At 33.7% G+C, this 16844-nt stretch overlaps 1 protein-coding gene across 1 annotated transcript in view; it reads left to right on the plus strand.

Annotated features, from left to right (window-relative positions):
- Positions 1-16844, plus strand: part of LOC128985557 (DNA damage-binding protein 1) — a 154199-nt gene that overhangs the window by 121158 nt on the left and 16197 nt on the right. The window contains exons 14-15 of the mRNA XM_054405159.1: positions 2227-2397; positions 7028-7137. Coding sequence (XP_054261134.1) covers positions 2227-2397; positions 7028-7137 — 281 coding nt within the window. The remainder of the gene's footprint in view (positions 1-2226; positions 2398-7027; positions 7138-16844) is intronic.

Raw genomic sequence — 16844 nt, forward strand, 5'->3', positions numbered from 1 at the left:
TTTGCATATTTTTTCCGTTATGCAAGCCTACTCGGTCTTAAATTAATGTCATTGCATGTTCTGTATCTTGTCTTATATTTTTGGATGTGGCTGTTAAGGTTGAAATGTTTTTTGTTTCTTAGATTTTTGTATTTTGTTGAAGGTACTTTATGCAATCTAAATCTTATGAACTAGAATTATGATAGTGATTTTGCTACCCTCATTGTAACCTACTCAATTTATATAGGCCATCCTAAATAATTAGGTCTAGGCCTGGGTCTTTTGACTCTTTGGAAGATCCGTAAAATATACTAAGAAAATTGGATTGAGTCTGAGTTAATGAACTAATGATTGATATGTGTGGATGTTAACTTTGTAAATGAAAAGACAATAATATTACTCTGTGGTAATCCAAATTTTAGTGTAAGAAAAAAACTTTGCAAAAGATGTATCCATCTTATAATTAGTTTTCAAGCTGATAAAAAAGATGCTATTTGCCATTACTTCATCATAACATCCTGTTTTTCATTGTCATCTGTTGAATGTGAATAGCTGTCAACTACACTGATTTTGTACTGAATGCTTTTATAGGTTTTTAAAAGTTTAAAAAACAACTAGACATTGTATTGGTTGGAAATAATTTTTATCATGGCTATTCAAAGTATCTCAGAGTAAAATAGGTAAAGCCTTTATCTTAACTGTGGTGTGATTTTTCTTGACACAATCCTCGTAGGAGTAAAAGTTTTTAATAATGTGTGGTACAGTAATTGTTGTTAGAAAACCATGAATGTAGGATACTATCCATTTTCATAGTAATGTCAATGTATTAAAATTTAAAATAATGGTTCAAATACAGATCTGAGAAGAAAACCGCAAAAATACGGGTAGCCGCGTACCGTACCGATTTTGTACCGAGAACCGAGGTACAAAATATTGTACCGTACCGAACCGTACCGACCTTAAATTTTCTGTACCGCAGACCCCTATTTATCGGTTTATGAAAAAATTCCATCTTATAGTGGTGTTAAATATTTCAATAGCTTACCTGACAATATAAAAAATATAAGTAATTTTAATTCATTAAAAAAACGTTTGAAATTATTTCTCACCAACAGACCCTTGTATAAATTAGAAGGTTTTTTTCCAACTTCCTGAAATTTGATTTTATTATAATAACAATATTCTTTGTAAGTAGTCTTAAGTTTAATATTGTGTTTTTATAACTGACTCCATTCTGTACAAAATGTGCAATATGAATAAAGTTATTTTGATTGATTGATTGGTTGATATGGTTTTTACCACAAAAACGACACTTCCATTTGTTATCTAAGTGTCTACTCTTTGCTTGAAATGCCGCATCTTCTGATTTCACTGTCATTTTTGTAACAAACCTTTCAGTTGTTTCATGATGCATACATATTTCTATAGCCACATCAACTTTTAGGTCTTTTCTACGCAAAAGTGTTCTTTTTAATTCAGTATTGGTTATACCTACAACAAGTTGGTCGCAAATTAGAGTATCTTCAAGGCCTATCTTGTTGAGATTTGCTAAAGAATCAATGTCACACAATCGCATTTGCTCTTTTAGACGACCTATAAAGTCTTTAATCGTTTCATCAGTATTTTGAACAATGCCATTAAAAATAAATCTCTCATACAAAGAATTATTTGTCCCTAAAAAATACTTATCCAAAGCTTCAATTACCTGATCCAGGGTTGATTCATTGGAGCCAAGTATTCTTTCAATCAAATCTAGTCCATCACGGCCAATTACTGTTGAAAACATGGCCATCTTCAGTTAAGGTGTACTTAACCTTGTACCACCTAATGCTCCTGCTTCAGCTAATATCAAATAGTTCTTCCATTGTTTCTTGAACACTTCCCAGTTTTCTCATACTCGCGTTGGGTCACTTAAGTCCAGTGGATTCGGTACTACTGACACCATGTTCATTTATGTATTAATTAAAACTATTTTAATTAAATAATCAATTCGAAACAACATAGTGTTTATTCTAAGAAATCATAACATAAGATAATCAACAACTAGAGATCAGCTGGTTATAGCAATACCAACAGTGCTTGTGAATGGTACCGTTCTCCTTTGATTACTGCTTCTCGTAAATAAGATTGAATGATGGATCAAGTTAAGGTCACTTTGGTTCAACAATTTTAGTACATGGAACGTTTTAAGGAGTGCTTTGTGATAAATCTTTTTAGTTTAGATACTAAACTGGTGTGTTATGCCAGGTGCGATTGTTTGAGTGGACGGCAGAGAAAGAACTAAGACTGGAATGCAGTCACTTTAACAGCATAATTGCATTGTTCCTCAAGACAAAGGGAGACTTTATTCTGGTGGGTGACCTGATGAGGTCAATGACCTTGCTGCAATACAAGACAATGGAGGGCTGCTTTGAGGAGGTAAGCAGGGTCGGTGTCCAGCCAACCTGGTAACTGGGAAAAGCGAGAATTTTACGTACATTTTTGTGACTGGGATAAATCCGTAAATGTTAAGAGTTGATGAACGTTAAATTGAATTGTTTTTAGAGGTGTGCGATGCATCGAAAATGCATAGAAATTACGATTCGATTCAGTGGTGGTTAAAAACAATTCGATTCATGAAAGTCAAAAGTCAATGCAATACCTGCAATACAGGAGCGTGTTGTTGTTGCGTTTCCTTTTTGAAGGCGTTCTTATTTAATTAATTCTTTGCATGTAAATATTGCTTTAATTGTTTGATAATTTTTGTATTTAACATTGCAAATTATGAGAGCTTTTGTTAAGTGTAAGCAGTGTGAGACATGTGTTACTACTGTAAACATTAGCCAAAACAAAGACTCTGAAAATATGTTGCTTGATACTTAACTAGTAAGATTGATGTTTTAGTCTGTTAAATTTGGTATTTTTGTAGGTCTGATTCTATCCTCTCATTTTATTAATGTAAACCAATTGAAAGTTTCAGTATGAATAAATCTTACAAATGTTTTTATTTGTTTACACCAAAACATATATTTATTTTTTTTAATAAATATTATAAAATAGATAAGATGCTTAACAATATGGTTCTGCATGTAAAAATCATGAAATAGGCATGTAAAGCAGCTCACTGACATTTCCAGCAATACAGGTTCTTCTAATATATGATTGAAAATAAATATTTTTCCGCCTAAAATTCATATATTTCTTGTATGAATATGTTAGGCCTAGGGGTGTGCGAATAGTGATTTTTGGGTTCGAATCGAATCGAATACTTCATAATATTTTAGAATATCGAATATTACCGAGTGAATACTTATGTTATTATTGTGGACTCCAGAGTTTTCCAATTACAGCTTTGGAACTCTACTTACTTACGTTACATTATCATAAATACATAATTTTTTCTATTTTTTGCATTAGTAGGCATACAGGTTTAAGAATTATTTTTTATAGGGCCTAAAATAGTAATAGGCTAAGAAACATGACAAGTGGAGAACTCATTGAAGAAAAGATGTGGTGTAAACTGATTTACTATAAACTCAAAAACAGTAATAAACACACAAATTGCTTATGGACTTATGGTATAATTAATTTGGAAGGACTGTAATTGCATATCATGTCATACAGTATTAGGCCTATAGATAGACCTATTGCAAGAGATTTTGATAGCTAATAAATTAAAATAATTAAAAATCCATAAACTTAATTCAAACAATATCACAATTAATTAGTTACTCAAAAAGGAACTCTTAACTACTATATAGAAGATTATATTAAATAAAGAGAAAAGAAAATTAAATGCCAACATTGCAAAATTAGCAGATCCACTAGTGCCCTTAGCAACACAAGTCAATGTTTTTGAAACTGCAGGGTCTTTTTCTCGGAAAGAAGGGTAGTAGGATGTAGACAAAAACAATGAATCACTTCACCAGCCAGGCCCGGGTCGCACTCAAGGTCATAGACCCTCCCCCCCTCCCCTTCCCCTCTTACACCACCCGGTTGCCCCAATTAATTGCTGACAAATTTGTACAGTATAACAAAAGGAGTCAGAGACAAAAAGATATATTTCTTTATTCAAAAACATAAAACTGTTACGTTACAGATTATTTTCAAAGAAATCAATTCGTTTGTGACTTGTAAATACTTTATTTTATCTTAGAAATATATTTTTTGCAGATTATTTTCATAGAAATTAATTCACGGTAGTTAGTGTCTTGTTGAGGAGAATGTTTAATCTATGCTAAAGACTGTGAAGTGCAGTTCTAACCTCGTAGCTTGCTAGTTGCTACTCAGACAACAGTTTCATACGACCTATTTCGTCATTCTATTGTACTTTAAGTTCACATTACAAAAAGTAGATCCTAATGTTAACTAAGAAAGAGTATGTAATGAAAGAGAATGTATTTCAATATTTCATATTTATACAAATATATATCTATCTGATAAGCTAATACAAACTAAATTGCTGCTAAATATAGGCTATTGTTAATTAATCAAATAAGAATGGTTGACAGTCTTGTTTCCATGCCGGTAAGTTGCAGTAAGCCTAACGTATTGGAGCATTGTAAGCTAGACAGGTGAGCGGAGTGATTTTAATGATGACACAACAAAATTATCGTCCTTGAAAATGGTCGTGCGTGTAGACTTTGGAGTTGAAGATGTCATAATATGCTGAAGTTGCCGTTGTGATCTTTTATTACTAAGCATGAAATGTTGGGATCAAATAAAACAACACAATGCCATGATTTATTTGGTTGAAATTAGAGATTATTTCTAGGTTTGTTTACTATTCGAATGTTCGAATATACTCATTAAGATCGAGTCGGGCTCGAATACTAAAGTATTCGTTCAACTATTTGATCTTTCGAATATTCGCACACCCCTAGTTAGGCCTAATACCACATCAACAAAAATTTGCATTACACAAATGTGGTAAATTTTAATTTTTGTTAATTCACTCCACTGTCAAGTATGAATAGAAAAATGCCGTATTGCTTCGAATCGAGTTGCATTGAATCGTATCGAAAATTTTTGTTGCATCGCACACCACTAACTGTTCTGAGTCTACCATCCAAAAATCCACCCAAAATCACCTATTTCTCTCATATTGCATAGGTGGAAATCGCGATTGTGAAATCATTACAAATGTTCAAGATATGATCACATATGTCCGACATCACAAGAAATCATCATGAGCGTTGCTGTAATTGCGGCAAATTGTCACAATTATTGCCACGATCATGGGAAATAGAGGTGTAGACATGATACCACGGATGTTGCCGCAATTGTGGAAAATCATCTTAAATCTTACCACCAACAAAATATGTACGGTAATCACCAATGTGGCTGTTATCACTGATCACAAGACATTATCACAGAATTCTCCAAAGGGTTTTTAATGTTCTAGCAGATTCAAATAAACTTTTTGCTCATTTTAAGCAGCAAGTTGTTTTGTCCTGGAAATGTTTATCCTAGGAAACCTGAAAATTATCCTTAAATTTGATTTTGATGAGATGCTGGATGGAAGTAAGCATCTAAAATGAACCATTAACATTATCTTCCGGTTTGGTTACTTCAAGCAATCCACTGTCATTTAAGCTTTACATTTGCATGCTTTGTTTTCTTTATTTTTTCTTGGTTTTGCACCACAGTAGAACCTTGTTAATCCGACCTCCGATGGTCCGACTCCTCGCTTAGTCCGACCATGCCGCCAACACAATAGGCTTCCGCTAACATAACCTCACTGTCCAAGAAACATACCTAGAAAACTTTATAAATTGTGTTTTTTAGTCTAATGTGTTGAAATTCGTTGTATATTTACCATTTCTGCCCATTATTGATAATAAGTAGGCTCCCACATTATTGTTTTTGAAAAGTCACAGTTCATTTGACAAAAATAAAATGGAAGCATAACAAAGGAATGGCGATCAAAGCTTCGAGGTCAAGCTATCCGTTTACACTGACAATCGTCTGCTCCTTAGGCCTGCGCTTGCTATGTCACACAATTTTGTGATTGGTTATTTGGTAATCATGACAACTTTAGTAGCCTGTGCCTGTGATTGGGTGATTAGTAACCATGGCAACTTGTTGAATGGGTGGATGAAGAGAAACTCAATAAAGAATATAAGAACTAAGAGAAAGAAAGCGCAATGTTTTTATGTCATTGTTATCTTTATCGGTGTATTTTACGATTGTTGATATGCTATGCTATAATTAGACTACTATTTTTTTTATGCAATATCTAATGTTTTATCCACATTCTTCTGTCCTGAAACAGCGTAGCAGTAGCCTATGACTAGCAGTAGCTTACTTGATTTTCTATTGTTCTGTTCATTATTTTGCTGTACAATGTTTGGCAAATTGTTTGTTTGAGTAAAACTTTGAAAAATATGTGATTTTAAACATATTTTTTATTACTGAATCAAGGTTAATGACATAACATAATCATGATGATTGCGCAATAGCCTACTAATTGTATTTTTATGATGTAATATGCAAATTATCACATTAACACGTTCAGTGCTGGGGGCGGGAATTCACGCCTTGCGGTACCGGCACCACTGACGCGGGGCGGGAAATGTCGTCCTTCTCCAATGCTAACAACCTTACTCCAATGTGAGCTCAGCCATTGCCGGGGAACGTTGTAATCGTTACCAGCCTGTAGCTTAGAATATAAGCTTTAGTCTGGTGTAGGTTGGTACTAAAATTCCTTGTAAAATATTTGAATGCCAATCGCGTTCACCATTTCAGTTGCGGGGCGATTGGCGAGCAACTGTTTGAAGTTTGAAGGTATGCCGTACTGAACGTGTTAAAGTCCATTTATACAGTTAGTATTAGGAGTTGTTTATGAGTTGGAAATAACTGTTTTATGTCATGTTGGATTAACCGTGGTTATCAGTTATCCGTGGTCTGTTCAAAATTTAGTTTTACAACGTTTGTATGTCATTAAACACGGTCCTCTGATAATCCGACCATGCTCCCGGTCCCGTAGGTGAAGGACTAGCAAGGTTCTACTGTATTAGCTAAATACTAGATTGTGATTCTTCTCTAACTGTTTATTATGCTGTTTCAGATGGCCAGAGATTATAACCCCAACTGGATGACAGCTGTAGAAATCCTTGATGATGATACATTTCTGGGATCAGAAAACTCATTAAACCTCTTTGTTTGCCAAAAAGACAGGTACTTTTATCTTGATTTGCCTGTGCCCAAACCTTAGTAATTTACACCTTATATTTTATTATAAGGGATTGACAAGTCCGAAAATTTCTGGGATCAAAATTATTCCCGATCTTATGGTAAGAAAAAATGTAACAAAGGAATTTCTAGGTACATTCATTTAATTTCATTTGGGATTTTTTAGTACAGGATTATTTTGACTGCAATGACGCCGCGACAGCAAAAGAGGAAAGATGTTCACAAATTCACTGTGATCGCGGGAGAAGTTCACGAATTCACTGTGGTGGTGTGTGATAATGATGTCTCTGTGATCTAGGAGATGTCTATAATTTTTCCGTGAATGTGGATAATGATGATGACGTCTTTATGATTGTTGGAATTGTCTAAGATTCTGCCATCCATGAAGTTGTTGACGATGATTATGTCTTTGTGATTGCGGAAGATGTCCACAATTTGCGGGTAATCATGATGATTATTGATATTTAATGCTTGTGTCTGATATTTAAAATTATAATTGCATATCTTGATTAGGGATGTGCTAATATTCAAACTTCAAACTTTTTCTAATCGAATATTGGGATATCCGTCACGATTCGAAATTTCTAAATAGGTTCAAAGTTCAAATCAAATATTTAAATTCGACCACCCTACCATTTAAAAGTAGGTTATAATCAATTATTATTCCAAATTAAATTATTATTTATATTGTTTCATAATAAAAAATAAAGTCCAACTACAAGTTTACTGTCAAGAATACGTAAGATCGGCAGAATAGAATACAAACAACTGACGACACGCCGACATGGACGGGCTCGAATCAACCGAATCCTAAGAAAAGATTCGGATTCGATTAACGATATTCTAGAATCGGTGACAGAATACACCCACTCGCCGCCATCCGCCAGCTCTAACTATCTATAATAATTAATAAGTAACATGAAGCAGTACAGTTACAGCAGTAGCAGTGTCAATCTACGCATCATAGCTAGAACAAAGCTGAACTCAGTCTGAAAACTTAAGGCCATGGCTTGAATTACGCCTTAGTCGAATATTAATTGTATTTTAATAGGGATAGGCCGATTTTCTTGATTTGATACCAGTTCTGAAATATTACTAAGGAAGTTGCCAAGGTCAATGTTTTGCTGTTTGTTAAAATTCTGAATCAGACAACCGGCGTAGTTCATGTCGGCCCAAAATTATCGTGCGCTCTCAGTTATTTATGGTATCTAAGTGTGATAAGTAGGGGTGTGCGATGCATCGAAAATGCATCGAAATTTCGATTCGATTCGATTCGATGCATCGAATCGCGATTCGATTCAGTGGTGGTCAAAAAACGATTCGATTCACGAGGGAGTCAGTATCCATATACGAAAAACGCCTGCAGAAAGTCAATGCAATACCCGCAATACAGGAGCGCGTTGCTGTTGTGTTTCCTTTACGAAGGCGTTCTTATTTAATACATTCTTTGCATTAAATATAGCTTTAATTGTTTTATATTTTTTTGTTTTGACATTGCAAATGATTAGAGGTTTGTTTTTTGTCTTGATGTAAGCAGTGTGTGAAATATTTTACTACTGTGAACCTAGCCAAAACAAGGTAGGTTACTCCAAAATCATTTTAAAAATAAGTCTGAAAAATTTTTACTTAATACTTAACTAGTAAGATTAATGTTATAGACTGATTCATTTGGTATTTTTGTTAGGTGTCTGCCGGTCCCCGTCCCCGAATTTTTGTTGGGGCAAAAGAAAAAAAAAAGAATAATTTATTTCCAAAGAAACACTCTTATATTATTATATCTATTATTACAGAGGAATTAAAATGTTCAAATGAGAATTAAAAATTAAGTTGGCTCACGACCTTTAAGAATAAAGACACAACAGAGCAATTGCCGCACTGCCACTAGCCAGAGCCAGGTCTAGTCGTCTACTGATAAGAGTAACAAAACAAAAGCCGTGACGCAACACTAACAGTGCAAAGAAAACAAAGTCAAAAGAATAGAAAGACTATTTATCCAGACATACTAGTATAATCATTTATTGTTTATTCAATACCTAATTAAAAATATATTTTATTATTTTACATAATAAATTATAAACAAAAGAAATATCTGATATAGTGAACAGATCTGTATCTTGGTTAGATGGGGTTAAAAAAATATATTTCTAAGATCCAATACAATATTTACAACTCACAAATTACATTGAATTAATTTCTTTGAAAATAATCTCTAACAGTTTTGTGTTTTTGAATAAAGAAATATATTTCTTTGTCTCTACTTCCTTGTTTCATCACTTGCATTTTGTCAGCAATTGAAGCAACTGGGTAGCAACCGGGTGGTGTAAGAGGGGAGGGGGAGGGTCTATGACCTTGAATTCACACATCGTTGCCCGGGCCTGGCCGGTGAGACTGATTCATTGTTTTTGTTGACATACTACTACCCTTCCTTAAGAGAAAAAGACCCTGCTGTTCCAAAAACATTGAGGGTAGTTTAAAAACATTGACCTGTGTTGCCAAGGGCACTAGGCTAGAAGATAGCATTTAACTTTCTTGTCTCTTGATTTAATATTATTTTAATCTTCTATATATTATTTAAGAGTTACTTTTCGGGTACCTAATTAGTTGTGATATTGTTTGGCTTTATTTTATGGATTTTTAATTCTTTTCATTCATTAGCTATCCAAATCAGTTGCTTTAGGATTTTAATCTCTTGCAGTAGGTCTATACTACTGTATGACATGATATGCATTTTTTAGTCCTTATTAATTATACCATAAACAATGTTTGTATGTTATTTACTGTTTTTGAGTTTTATAGGAAATTAGTTTACACAATATCTTTTCTTCAATGAGTTCTCCACTTGACATGTTGCTTCTAGCCTATTACTATTTTAGGCCCTATAAAAATAATGCCTAGGTAAAGCTGTAGGCCTACTTACTGATGCCAATAATAATTCTTTATTTATGATGATGTAACAAATAATGTAAGTGTGAGGTTATTATACTAAGGAGGTTAGGAGGCAGGGAATGAATGATACATATTGCATGGTGGAAACATATTATTTTTATTTTCTTCTTGCTTGCAGTCCTGAAGCTGGTCCACAGGCCCTAAACTTGTGATATGTAAATTTATTTCTTAATGGTCTTTTTATATTAAGTTCCATTCAAATTTGTTGTAATTTAGCTACCGGCACCTATTTAGTTATTTAAACAGTTATTAAAATGAGAATGAATGTCTTGATAAAAAAAATATTTTCTTCTTTCTTGCAGTTGAGCCAATTCAAGTAAAAATTATGAAATAGGCAAGTAAAGCAGCTCACTGGTATTTCCAGCAGTTATTCTAATACATATGATTGAAAATAAATATTTTTTCACCTAAAATTCATATGTTAAGTATGAAATAGGCCTAATACCACATCAACAAAAATTTGTATTACACAAATGTGATACATTTTAATTATTGTTAATCCACTCAATTGACAATTATGAATAGAAAAATACCGTATTGCTTCGAATCGAGTTGCATCGAATCGAATCGAAAATCTTTTGAATCGAATCGTTGCTTCGAATCGAAAACTTTTTGCTGCTTCGCACACCCCTAGTGATAAGTAAACAGAATCAGGGAACCGCTCTTGTTTTTTACAAAACAAAATAGTCGTAGACTGAAAACATCCAAATGGAGGTATCACTGGCACGACAACTCTGCTAGAAAATCGAGACGCTGTATAAAACGTTGTTATGTTGGTACCACTAGAAGAATCAACCAGCTCATTGGCTGTTGGCAATTGCAATGCCATAGTTCCAAAGTACTATTCCCCTAGTAAATATGGCGGCCAACGTCTCTCAATTCTCACATTCAGGGCTACCTTCGGTTGTAGCTCTAGTTCAGTGCCAGCAACTACTGCCGCCATTGCCGTATCGACTTGACCTTGATCGCAATAAGTATTTGTCTGTGTTCGTTTGTGTGTGTGTGTGTGTAGACAGACACCGACAGTGAAACTAGGAAGACGCAGACGGCGACGATTTAGACAGTACCGTAGATAAAACATACTCCTTGAGGAGTATGTTTTATCTATGACAATATGATTCCCAATCTACGCTCTACTGTGGATTGAATTGATGTTTAGTATTTAATATGTTATTACAAATTTTATTAACAGAGTATACTACTGTATCGATCAACAAGTTTAAAATTACCAAAGTGTACCTACAACAACCATAAACTAGACACGAAAAACGAGCTTCATAATTTACAATGGGATGAAAAGGCTAATTGTATTGTTTTGTTTAGTCTGTGGTTCAACCAGCTTACTTGGAAAATAAAACAACTTGTAAAACCCTATTTCGTTTGCTTTAAATAAAATTTTCAGGGCTGTGCGAATCCAGAAATTTTGGTTCGAATCCGAATCCGAATCATAGCTGTACAGATTTTATCGAATCCGGATCGAATCCGAATATTTTAATTAATCCCGAGTCGAATCTGGGTCGAATCCGAATCTCAAATTTACAGCCATTATCGAACCTGGATCGAATCCGAATCTGAAATTTAAAGCTGTTATCGAATCCGAATATTTAAACCTGTTCAGAGTCGAATCCAAATCCGAGGAAAGTCAGCAGTACCAATTTTCACATTTTTAGACCACATTTTCTGGGGCTGAAATAACTTAGGGAATTGCTTAAAAAAATTCTTGAAATGGGCCAAATAAAAAAGTTATAAAATTTAGGCCTACCTATTTGAAGTTTTGAAATAGGTTAAGTTGGCATAGGTTAGGCATACCACCTAGGCCTAAGTTACTCGCTAAAAGTGATGGACTACCAATTTGTGTAGTCTAAAACATAGGCCCAGCCTATTATACACCTCGGTGTTAATCCTCCACACAAGCCTATGTCTGCATTACTATTACAAGTAACAACTAACACTGTGAGGTTAAGTTTACTGATAGCCAAGATAGACTTCAAATGCGACCTACACTAATGTGCCTAAAACCTAACACCAAGTTGGTCAGGTTCCTAACATGAACCAGTCAACAGCAAATCGGAGTGCACAAGTAGTTTTTTAGTGTCTAAAAAATTATATTGAAAATTATATTCAATCAGAATTTAGTAAATTTGAATATCGAATCCCAACTCGGGTCTATTTCCAAGAAATTTGAATATCGAATCCGAACCCGGATCTCTTACCAGTAAATTCGAATATCGATTCCGAATCCGAATCCAGTTAGAAACAGTAGATTCGTTCTCGAATCCGAATCGAATCTCTAAAAAGATTCGGATTCGATTCTTTTTTCGAACTATTCGCACAGCCCTGAAAATTTTACTTTACAAAAAGGCGTAGTATATATTTTTGTTGTGGTAAAAAGTAGGCCTACCTATACCATTTTTTTTTTCATACCATCGGTACTTTCGTTTTGATCTTACTCCAAATTTAGCTATATTTCAACATCTGTGTTTTTTTTTTCGTTTTTTTTTTCGTCACTCATCCAAATTAACACACCATTTCTAAATGCACATTTTTGGACTTGGACGTTGGTATAGCGCAACACAAGTAGGTGCCTATTACATTACGTAACATAAAATGATGTTAAAGGTTGAGGAAGTAAGGTTTAAATAGACAAAAAAAATTATTTTCATTTTATGCTATGGAGGTTGGGATTTATTTCTTGATTTAAGGCAGGGAAATCTGTTCTACAGTACAACACAACAGTAAATGATGGATCATTATTTAATTTAATTATTTAATTTTTCAGGATACAGAATCTTAACAGAAAATTAAAAACCCACTAACTAAAAACATCGCTATACCAAGGCCTGGGTCATGAATGATACATTATTAATGGTAGGCCTAGGGGAAAAAGGAAACGGTGATATAAATAAGTGAACACAATCATATAACGTTTTATTTTTGATTACATAAATTATAGTTTTTGTAGGCTTACATTGTATTATACTTACATAACATGCTGCCTTGTTGATCTCAAACTCAATTGAACTTAAAAACTCTTCGATTGAATATTTGCTTGTTAATATTCGATATTCGGAATAGTAAAAATATATTTGATTCGATTCAAACCTAAAAATCACTATTCGTACACCCCTAATCGTGATAAACTTAATATTGGAATAGTAACCATCTTGTTAAGAAGTGGATTCAATTCAATTCATCATTACATCAAATATAAACACAAATTAAAGACAAATAGAATACACAAGAATAAAACAACAAAATAAACTTGGTGTTGAATAACAACTGTTGCCATTCCATTCGGACTGCCGACTGCCGTTAGTGATATGATATCTGAAATACGATGTCATCTTGGAGAGACGTGGAGGTGGGGGTTAAAGGGGAGCCTCTGCTTCCAGTTGAAGGATGTATCAGAGGGTGTATAGTGTATACATTATATGTGAGGGAAACGGACACGGACATCGGTTCCCACGAAGAATGTCATTTTATGTCACATGCCACATTGTACAAGTAAAAACTATCGCTACGTTCCTATCGGAAATTCCGTGAAGAAGTTTTAAACTTTCCATTAGGGTTCCAAGGTCTCGCTCAAAATCACTTAATATTGATATTAAAATGATTCTCTGGCATCGAACACGTTTTCGGTTGTATTTAGATTCGAGGTCCCGCACCAGGACCTCGAAACAAGCGGGGACCTCGGACCCACGGTGGAAAATCACATCGATCGCCTCGGAACCGGCCTTATACGCACGCACTAAAAAATCCACAAACTTTAAGATTTATAATATTAGTAAGATGAATCATTGACTAGAAATGTGGTATAAAGTCAATGGATGAAACTATTTATTGGCTAAGTTAAGCTGAAATAAACAAAACAGAATCCTGAACACCAAGGAAACTAACGATGTTATTTTAACACCAACTTTAACTTATTTCTGCCGAACTTATTTATCTTATTTCTTCCGATTGCACAATGGTTTTTAATTGCCAATTTAAACTGATGTAATGATTTATTCTGAGCTATAGCAACTGTTATGGCCCAGCAACTATGCCAGTAACAAAAATTAAAGTATCCAATAGTCAATGATATAATATAAAGGACGTGTTGCAGAAAGTCAACAGTCCCGGAAGGTCAAATAATTTATACCTGTGCCACTAGGTCAAAAACTACAATGTTTGCAGTGTCTGTAGATCAAAAATCCCAGTAAGTCAAATAGTACAGTCCGAGCTAAAAACGAGGTCTATGTTAAAGCAATTGACTTATTGGGAATTTGACCTAATGCAACAGCAGTTTTAATATAACGAAATAAGATAAAATATAAGTTCAGTTTCGCTGAGTCAACAGTGCCGGAAGGTCAAAAGTATAATCTGTTAAAAACAGCGATAGTCCTCTCGACGCATGACTTCAATAATTTCGTGTTTTGGTGTACTTAAAGTTGTGCTAACATTTTTAAAATTGGCACAGAGCTTCTTGGTTAGTCCTACTCGATGACTATTTTGTTGGAACTTTAAACTATTTACCGATCTAATTAATAAAAATTGATATAAATGGTGAAATAGTTTTAAATCGTGATTTCTAGCATGAAAAAGTTAGCTTGCGAGATTTTGTTTTGTTTTTGGGTTAAGGAGGTTTTGTCTGTGGCAAAGTTGTAGCCAAAAGTGTGATGCGTAAAATATATTTTTTTGAATTTTTTACAATCAGTGGTTCAATAGATAACTTGGGTTGAAGAGGACGGCAAATTTAACATTTCGCAACGCATGGAAAGAACTACATCGTACGATGCGACTGCTGAGTGGACTTTTAATTTACAGTTCTAAGAACAAGAAAAAGATGAATATACAGATCACCAGTACATTCATATTATTTATAAAACATCTTTCTGTATTACCAGCTTACATTTTTCACTTATAAGAATACATCATAAACAGGGTGTTAAAAATAAGCGGGGAGATACTTTACCTAGTAATTTCTTGGGTCAAAATAAACAGAAAATGAAGGATAACATTTTTCCAAAATCGTTTCGTTAACCAGATATCCGCCATTTTGTATTTTTTACATACAAATATTTATCTTTACACTTTTCCAACCGATGTTTATGAAACTTGGTATGTATCCAACTTGGTATGTAGGTAGGAGAGACCCATGTTAAAAAAAAGATTAATCTCGATTCACCCTAAAATTTCAAAATTTAACACTTAACTACAATATAATATACTTTACTACACCACAATATTTACGTATCACCATAATAAGTCGTTTAGGAGTTACAGCCTATGGAAAAATGACTTCCGGTGTACATATTAAATCATGTAGCTCCTAAACAAGTAAGTTTTAAAGCAAAAATACGAGGAGTTTAATTGTCTTACAATTGCATCCACATTCCAAAAAGACCATAAAATTAATTAAAAATATAAATTATATTATTTAAAAAAAATGGCGGCAAACTTGAAAAGTGGAAAACTTTTTATTTTATAGTCTTTAAGGAATGAAGATGCAATTCTAAGACTAATTTACTTTTTGCAATTTTGCTCTAAACTTACTCGTTTAGGAGCTACATGATGTAAAATGTACACCGGAAGTCATTTTTCCATAGGCTGTACTCCTAAACGAGTGGGTTTATCGAAAAAGTGTCAAGGCTAAAAAAGTTTTTAAATTGCATATTCTATCCGAAAACATGATAAAAAAACTAAAATCATATTTTTAACTGCCACAAAAAATAAAGGAATGTCCCCCATGTTTTCTCTAATTCTTACCGTTTCCGACTTCCCAATGGTGGCCTCCTTGAGTTGATCACCCTGTATATATGAATTTGAACGGATGGTGTTTTGGCCTCTAGGGACCTCAAAACGAAAAATTAAATCGGTCCCGGGTCCAGGTGTTACCATAAGTACTACGGTAATAGATTATTCCCTATATGGGAAATTCGCCAAAAACCTAATAGTTATATAATATATAGAACAATATTACATTCAACCAGCTGTTAGTTAAAACAAATTATATGGGACTAAAACAAAACGATGATTACAAAGATTCCTTTAAAAAATAATTTGAACATCCTACTATTTTTCTATGCAAATTTAAATAATCTGCCATCCTCATACCTAGGAATTGAATGTATCAATGGTCAGCATTACACATAGTATAAATAAGTCAACTCTAAATATGTCTTTAAATTTTCCAAATGCTGAATTTGTGTCACAAATGCTGAATGTTTACAGCTGTTATGCAAACAAATTATATTGTACTAAAAGCTGGCTTAAAAGGTTAGCGTCGGCTGCTAGATTAAAAAAAAATTAAAACTTAATTTCTAAAAAATTGGGACCCTTAATTATAATTATGGCTTTGACATTCCCTAGTTAAATTATCTTTCTTTTAACACAAAAATAATGAAAATCCGTCTACTGGTTGATTTAGAATGTGAAAAAACCATATTTACGTTTTAATAATATATATGATAGTTTGGACAGATTTCAACCCTTCCGAGGCGTAATACACAGGCGTATTTACACAGTTTATGTGTAGACTACATTATAACTTATAAAATAGTTCTAAAATTAAATGGATCTCCTTTTACAAACGTATATAATAACCAGAAATTTTCAGATCGTCCTTGCGTGTATTTTATGCCACAAATTTTGACGAAAGGCTTTTCATTACATAAACTATACCTATTTACAGCGTTGACCAAACAGTTGGCAAGAAGCATTAATAGATAAGCTATGTACCAAATATGATAATTTTAGCTCTATTC

This window comes from Macrosteles quadrilineatus, unplaced genomic scaffold (genome assembly GCF_028750875.1).
Source record: "Macrosteles quadrilineatus isolate MER2022 unplaced genomic scaffold, UCM_ALF_1.0 Scaffold_1__1_contigs__length_201487025, whole genome shotgun sequence".
In the NCBI taxonomy this organism is placed as follows: Eukaryota; Metazoa; Arthropoda; class Insecta; order Hemiptera; family Cicadellidae; genus Macrosteles; species Macrosteles quadrilineatus.